Below are 8,189 nucleotides of genomic sequence, written 5' to 3'. Positions count from 1 at the left end.
GACTTCAGGTTGTGTCTGCCAATTACTTCCGGTTAGCGAGTTAGCGTCTTTGGTTAGCGTGCAGAAAAAGTAAACTATGGATGGTGTTACACGCCGACACGGCTCCGGGACATATTGTGCTGTTCGCGGTTGCAACAACTCGTGGCGATTGCTGAATGTTTGGTCGGAAGGAGAATGTTTCGACCATCAACCATCTACAAGGCGCCAATGTGGATGTGCTCCCCCGTATGCGTTGTATGAGAAACCAAAAACAGATGTTGAATCTCGGAAGTGGCTAGCGGCTTTGAAGTTGAAGAATCCGCCCAAAAGACTGTTTGTTTGTTCTTATCACTTCATTGATAAAAAGCCCACAGAGGAAAACCCTTTCCCGGAACTAATAACCCCAGTACACATAAGCAGGTCATGCTGATTTTACAACATCCATGTATCTGGAACACAACTCCAGCCTTCCATCATCTAAGTCATCGACAACTTTTGGCAACATGTGGGTGAAATAGAAGGAGTGTAGCCTTGAGATATGTCCCTCAACAAAGGTTTGGTCGTAGAGCACGCTGAGCTGCAGACATTCAGTGTTACTCCAAATCACCAACAAGGCTTGCCGTAGCCCTGTGCAGTGCATGCCCAGTTGCACCTGCATGTAATATCCCTTTGGCCCATTGAAGGACAGATGGAAGTCCCCTGTGGGCATGCGTTTGATCTCACTGCTTTTAGCAGCAAGTGCTTCAGTAAGGGACTGGTTTTTGACTAAGACAGGGCACTTGATCTCCAGTAGTGTGTCTCTGTTCATGACACCATCCGGACTCGAAGCAAGCCATGGCTCACTCGGGCAAACCACCAAACCTTTCACATCGATGTCATGACCTTGGTCTTGCAGGTATTGCCTGGCGTGCTCTTCACCCTCTGCTCCTTGCCGGGTTGCCGCGTTACCGTGAAAGGTAGGATGGAGGTGTTCAGACAAGAATTTGTCTGGTGCTGTGGTAGCCCGAACTGGCACATTCTTGGCTGTGCTTGCTGTTATCCGTACCCGTCGCATGTCATGCCACAGTTGTTCCCTGCTCTGTTCTTTTGTGTGCTGCTCAATGTACATAAATTGGGTTGTGGTCATGTCAATGTATGTGGTGTAGAATGCCCTACATTTCTCACATTCAAGTTGTGTGTTGTGATCACCATGATGTAGGGGCAGTGGAGCTTTTGATGTCTCGGCAGACTGAGCAGGGAGGCTGGTGTTAAAAGTGAGCTGCATTAGTCCACTGCCAGGTGCAGTAAAAAGTGCTGCTATTGGTGTGGAGAGACAGTAATTTTGCCATTCTTCCAGTGTCTCATGGACTTTTACCTTGCGACTAGGTGTAGAGACTATGCTGGAGGAGGATGCCTGTGATGCTGGTTGGTATAGATTATTTCTGCTGTGTCTTCGGAAAGACACATCTCTGATTTTTTGCTGCCCAGTATTGCTTTTTGTCCCGGCATTCCAGCAATTCTGCACATCAGTGCAGGCAAGCCCTGTCTTCCCTTGCCTCACAGCATTTTCTACCTGCAGACAGATAGAAACAAAATCACACACTTTTTAAATAATGGTTTGAGCATCACAGCACAATTGACTTCTTTTAGAGAAAACATTTTGTAAATCAAAATAACAAGGGTATGATGAAGGTAGAGCGTTTTTGTTACTTTTCAAAACAATTAATGAGCTGGGCCTGCAGCCATCAACATCAATGTTTAACCCCTTAATGCCTGAATTTATTTAGACTTATATAAAAAAAATCTGGAAAAATCTGAAAAGAATAATAAAAGAATAAAAGAAAATATAATTAAATATTAAATAAATAAATAACATTTAATAAAGTGATAAATGATACGATATGGTTACACGTTTGCACAATAAACTTAGACACAATCTCTCTCTCACATGCATACGCACACACACACATACACACACACACACACACACACACACACACACACACTCACGCACACTCATGCACACACACTTGGATATGTGGTTTGCGGGGACTCTCCATAGGCGTAATGGTTTTTCTAATGTACAAACTGTATAATCTATCCCCCTACACTAACCCTACCTCTAAACCTACCAATCACAGAAAACTTTTGGCCTTTTTTGAATTTCAAAAAACACCATTTAGTATGTTTTTTAGCCGTTTGGTTTATGAGAACACAGATGTCCTCATAAACCATGTTTACGTTGTAATACCCATGTCATTATACACATTTGTGTCCTCATAAACCACACACACACACACACACACACACAAGGGTTAAAGCACTGTCAAACACCCCCGCATTCTGCGCTCACTGTAAACACCTTGCTGTTGTCTTAAAAGTAACTCTAAAAGTAAAAGTAACTCGCAATGTATGCAAAGTGTCTCTCTTCCTATCAGCGCCGATCAACGAGCATTTAAAATGCTAGGCAGGCAGGCTAGAGGGGATTACTTTTTATTTGTATTACTCTTCGTGTTCTGTTATAGATTAACACACGGATACATACAAACATCTTAATACAAGCATAAGATGGGCTAACGTACCTTCCACAGCACGGCGGCTGCATGGCTACAGGAACATCCGGGTCCGGCGATACAGGTACAGCCTGCAGTCTCCACATCTTCCGTCTTGGTAACCAAAACCCAGGCGTTATGCGCTGAATTGTTAACGGACTGGCTTGGTTGAACATCGGCCTTTAGGTAAATTAAACTACCCATATCGTGTAAAAGTACACAGCCCACTTTGTCGGAATGGAGGTACTGAAACGCCTCTGAGCTTTTCAGGTTATTAATTGCATTCCCATCCACCGCCATGGAATCAATAAAATAAGAAAAGATCTTGGATGTTGTGATGCTGGGCCATATCGACATGTTGTCTGCCCATGATGTTACCTTACTTGGATGCGGAATGGTCAAAACACCATTTTTAATAAGATTTTCGGTCGAATGTTGCCATTCCAAAGCCATTTTTACACCACTACTCAGCCTGCGCCGGAAGTTCTTGGCAGAAACAGGAAGTAAACCGGAAGTGCCCGGGAAACTTGTCTATAAGAGAAATCACTCTTCCGTCTACAAGGCTAGCTACCACCAGAGCTTGAAATTTATTTCACACAAAATGTCTAGTTAGTTGGCGAACTCATTAATGCATTACTCCTCGTTTGTATTTCTTTCGAAAAGGTGAATTATTGCATGGTACCGGGATGTTCAGTCAGAACATATGCGGTGCGAAACTAGGATAGTTCACAACACAAACGTCCGTGTCCTCGTCTGATTCAGAGATTTCGTCCAGGAGAAATTGTCATTGTTGAAATTCTTTGCCGCAGACGGACTCTATCTCTGTGTTCGTAGTTGCATCTTACAGTCTATGAGTTGCATAGTGAGATCACTGGCGCCACCAGTCCGCCCTAACTCGAGCCAGTCCGGGCTCCTCGTCCGCGGCAGGCAGGTCTTCTGCCTCGGCTGCTCTTCGCTATAATGCGGCTTGTAAAGGTAGCCACAAACACCTGATTCAAGCATCAGACTTCCGAAATCATCTTCTTCTATATCATATTGAGTACTCTCCTCCGCTATTGTCATAAATGTACATCTGTCTCCACAGCGCCTGTTAGCTTAGCTTCAAACAAGATGGAGGATATTGCTTTCAGTTTCAGAGAGTAAAGTCCCACCCACTGATCTGTAATAGGTCTGTAGCGTGAGCGGGTCCCGCCCCCTGGGAAAGATGAGGAACTAGTGCTTGTAGTCTCAACAGAAATCCCCCCCTCTTACACTTCCTCCGACAATGACGCAAAATGACGATTTTTGCGTCATTGTGGGAGGAAGTGTAAGAGGTAAATAACGGATTTCTCCCGTCTCAGGGGAAAATGAGAGCGTGTTGCACGACCATTCAATAGTATGACTGGGTTTCTAACAATGCAAAGCTTAGTGCAAATGGGTGGAGTGTCCCTTTAACTCGTCTCGTTTGCTCACAATAATAACTCGTGCCACATTTCTTCACTCTTTCCTCCATTGCCACGAATATGCGATCTCGCGTCATTCTCACAGAACTCGCGAGCCTTCCGATTCAAACCCCGCCCACTCGGCAAACTCAACACTTGAATGGAACAATGTAAACTATAATAACAACAAATATAAAATGACCATGCCCTTTTGCACAGTCCCCTCCAATTAGTAGGTGTTGTGCCCCATCAGGGTCTTTGGGCATACCTAAGCAATAAGGGACACAATAACATACTTGAATGCAAATAAAAGTGTGACGGAGTAACAGAATTGGTATATGATTGTCATAGGCTTGTTCACGACAGATTGTAACAGTTATCATGTTCAATACTTACTCTTGTTGTATATGTCTCATAACTTCCACCAAGTTATTTCTTTTATTCTCGTCCTTGAAGTAGAGGCCTAAGGGGAACTTCAGAAAGAGATAAAGGAAAAATAGAGATGTATGAAAATTCTAAACAATCTTAGAAAATATCGGCACATTTGAATGTCCTTGTAACATCTTACATCGGTTGAGTGTGTTGACATTTCACTTGAATATTCGTGAGGAATGTGATGCACCACACTGTCTCCAAAGCTTTCAAACATGGCCATGTGCTTGTTCAGCATTCTGGTGCCAAGAACAATGAATTCGCTGCGCATTAAAGCCTGGGTGCTCCTCTGTGGAAGTGATAAGGCAAGATTATATCGTTGAATGTCTGTTGTGGGTTTGATATTGGAGATGTGGTGGGTGGGTATACGGTCTTTGACGGCAATATGGTGTATCCAGTGTAGACTGCGGTTGCTGTTATCGATTGACTGGTTGTGTCTGTGTACAAAGAAATCCAGATTGTCCATGATGATTGAATATGATGATGGGCAGGTCACACGGCTGTCTTTCTGTCTGGGGGAAGATGCGCTGTTTTCATCTGTATAAATGCATCATTTGTGAAAAAGAACATTAGATCACCACATGTACTTAACAACCAAACAAACATTTAATGTAACTGTGTTTTATTTGGGGTGCATTTCTCCCTCACCTGACAGATGAAGGTCCTCCATGCTTCTGAATGCTTCTAGGAATTCTTCATCGGTGTCTGTAGCTCTGAAGCTTAGTTTGAATTTTTGGAAGTCAGCCTCACAGTCAAGTGCCAACTCATGTTGCTTCTTTATGGCTCTGCCGTGTGATGTGGTTATTGATAACTGGCTCAATCGGTTGAAAACTGACTTTTTGGCTCCGCCGTACTGAAGAATGGTGTTGACGTAATATGATAATGCAGCCAGGCAGGGTTGTCTGCCTCTGATTGCGATAGCTGCAGCAGTACATACTGTTAAGTTGTTGTTGTTGGTGATGCAATTGAAAATAGATAGCAGAAAGGGAGCAAGCCGATGGAGGTCATCTCTTAAACTGTGGAAAGAGAATGACTTAAGGTCTGCTGGTTTAGACCTCCATAGAATGAAGTCATTCCTTCGAGAGCACAGTACCTCATATTCTTCCCGAATTAACTGAATGATTCCAGATTTGAGTTCCTCTTGCAGGTGTTTATGTTATAGTGTATGACTGGCAGCCTCTTTCCATCTCTTTAGAATTATGAATTTTATGATTGGATCTTCCTCAGGACTGCACACCCTTGATAGTGTTTGCGACGGATATGTGATGGTAACCTGAAAGAAATGCTACACTTAGTTTCAGCAGTTATACACAATAGTTTCAGCATTGAAGTGCTTTCGTCTTTTTTTAAAATATTTAATGTCACATCTTAGAGAGATTTTTGATAGTTTTATAGTCACTGATCAAACATATCTGTTAAAAATGCTATATGCTCAGAGCCAAGTTAAGATAAGTCACAGCCAGGCAGATCGGTTGTAGGTAGATTACAGAGGAGATTTTATGATTAACCAGGTACCATTTGGCCATAAACAAACGTAAACCTGATAGTAGGAGTAAAGCTCTGGGATCCTTTTCTACCAGTGTTGGGGTATGGGGAAGTCAAATGCTCTCCCCTCTCTAGATTGTTTGGGAGAACTAAATAAATAACAAACCGTTAACTTTGTTCACTTTATATTGGATTCCAATGAAAAGTTACTGGCAGAGAGTTCAATAAGGCAGCGCCAAACAAGAGCTTCTAGGTTGCTTATCGTGAGATTTTAATGGGCTGTTACATCATTTAGTTAATGCATGCTATTTAAGAAGCTGGAACGACTGAACAGAAAATTAAACGTATGATACCTTTGTTGTGGTTTTCCTGGTGGAGCTGGCACATGGACTCGGTGGGTTTGGGCAGGTCTTTTTCAAAGCCCTCGGGGTCTTTGATGGTGTAGGCTTGCGTTGCCTTTTGGCTATGTTGCTGTCTGTGTTTCGGAACTCTTCTTCCCATTGCCTGAATGTAGGCAAGTCTCTTTCCAGCCTGGTAATTCGGGAGGAGCAACGCTGGCAGGATCTTCTTGATTGCCCTGACTCCTGTGCGACTGTCACCCCTAATAATGCTAACCTCTCGGATAAACTTGGTGGTTTTTGCGATAAAAACATGTCTGTAGAGTGTCCATATATACCTTCTATCCTCATGTTTGTCTTGCATAAACGGCAATAGTCACTAAACGACATCGCGTACACATACAGCTCTGAACCATCGTCCTCTTCCTCGTCGAATTTCTGTCGCTCTACATACGTCATCTGGTATAATTGAAACGATTGGCTATGAGCTACGTGCAGGCGCATTTGATAGACATTCGTATCGCACAATAAACGGCTCTGGGCATTCGTAAACCACGCCTCAAATACAAGAAAATGAACATGTGGTTCCCAGACCACGTCTCAAAGAGAAAGAGGTCTGACTTTAGCCAGGCTAGTGCAGTCCCATGTTGACTGCATCATCCACAGACCGGTTTGCTCGATAAGCAAACTGCAGGGGGTCCAGCAAGGGTTCAGTGAGGTCCTTCAGGTAAGCCAGCACCAGTCTCTCAAATGACTTCATGACCACAGATGTCAAAGCAACAGGTCTATAATCATTAAGCCCAGAGATTGTAGGTTTCTTGGGTACCAGGATGATGGTGGAGTGTTTGAAGCAGGAGTGGACTTCACACAGCTCCAGTGATCTGTTGAAAATCAATGTGAAGATGGATGACAGCTGGACAGCGCAGGCTTTGATACAGGCTGGTGAGACACAGTCTGGGCCTTTGGCTTTCCTTATCTTATGTTTCCTGAAGACTCTGCTTATATCCTCCTCACTGATCTGAGGTGCAGACTGAGAAGCGGTAGGGGGGAGGGAGGGGGGTGTTGATGGTTGTGTGTAGAGATGGTCAGAGTGGGTGTGGGGTGTGAGAGCAGGCTTTCCAAATCTGCTGTAAAATACATTGAGATCGTCGGCTAGTCGTTGATTCTCAACAGTGTTGGGGGATGGTGTCTTGTAGCTGGTGATGGCTTTCAGGCCTTTCCACACTGATGCAGGGTTGTTAGCTGAAAAAAAAAACGGGCTTTTCGGCTTTTCAGAGTAGCTCCTCTTAGCTTCTCTGATCTCCTTTGTTAGTGTGTATTTAGCCTGTTTGTACAAGGCTCTGTCCCCACTCCTCTAGACATCCTCTTTGGCCTGGCGAAGCTGTTTTAGTTTTGCAGTGAACCATGGCTTATTGTTGTTATATGTTAAATAAGTCCTGGTGGGGACACCCATGTCCTCACAGAAGCTGATGTAGGATGTCACAGTGTCAATGAGGTCATCCAGATCAGTGGCTGCAGCCTCAAAAACACTCCAATCAGTGCAGTCAAAACAACCTTGTAATACTGCTCTTTTTTGTTGGTCCATCTCTTTACAGTTCTTACAACAGGCTTAGCAGATTTAAGTTTCTGCTTGTAGGCTGGGAGAAGATGAACCAAACAGTGATCAGAGAGTCCCAAAGCTGCTCTGGGGACAGAGTGGTAGGCCATTAAAGCAGTGTAGCATTGGTCCAGTATGTTACTGTCCCTGGTGGGGCAGGTGATGTGCTGTCTGAATTTAGGCAGTTCGCGGGTGAGATTATCTTTATTAAAATCACCGAGAAGGATAGTGAAAGGGTCCGGGTAACGTTGCTCCGACTGTGTGATCTGATCAGCCAACTGTTGCAAAGCCACGCTCACACATGCGTCAGGATGAATGTACACACTCACCAGAATAAATGAGGAAAAATCCCGCGGCGAATAAAAAGGCTTACAGTTAATGAAGAGAGCTTCCAAATTAGGGCAGC

General features: G+C 43.9%; 1 protein-coding gene across 1 annotated transcript; it reads right to left on the bottom strand.

Annotated features, from left to right (window-relative positions):
• Positions 1–4,149: 4,149 nt before the first annotated feature.
• On the bottom strand, positions 4,150–5,507 carry LOC307163816 (uncharacterized protein). Its single transcript, XM_079880048.1, has 4 exons — positions 5,012–5,507; positions 4,500–4,900; positions 4,328–4,404; positions 4,150–4,199 (listed from the first exon to the last, which is right to left on the bottom strand). Exons 1-4 carry the CDS (start codon positions 5,031–5,033, stop codon positions 4,181–4,183), a joined length of 519 nt encoding a protein of 172 aa, XP_079736174.1. The 5' UTR covers positions 5,034–5,507; the 3' UTR covers positions 4,150–4,180.
• Between the last annotated feature and the right edge of the window lie 2,682 nt (positions 5,508–8,189).

This window comes from Squalius cephalus, assembly GCF_949319135.1.
Source record: "Squalius cephalus genome assembly, chromosome: 8".
NCBI lineage: Eukaryota > Metazoa > Chordata > Actinopteri > Cypriniformes > Leuciscidae > Squalius > Squalius cephalus.
Note: the sequence above shows the minus strand (reverse complement) of the source record. Positions and strands in the feature narration are given on the sequence as shown.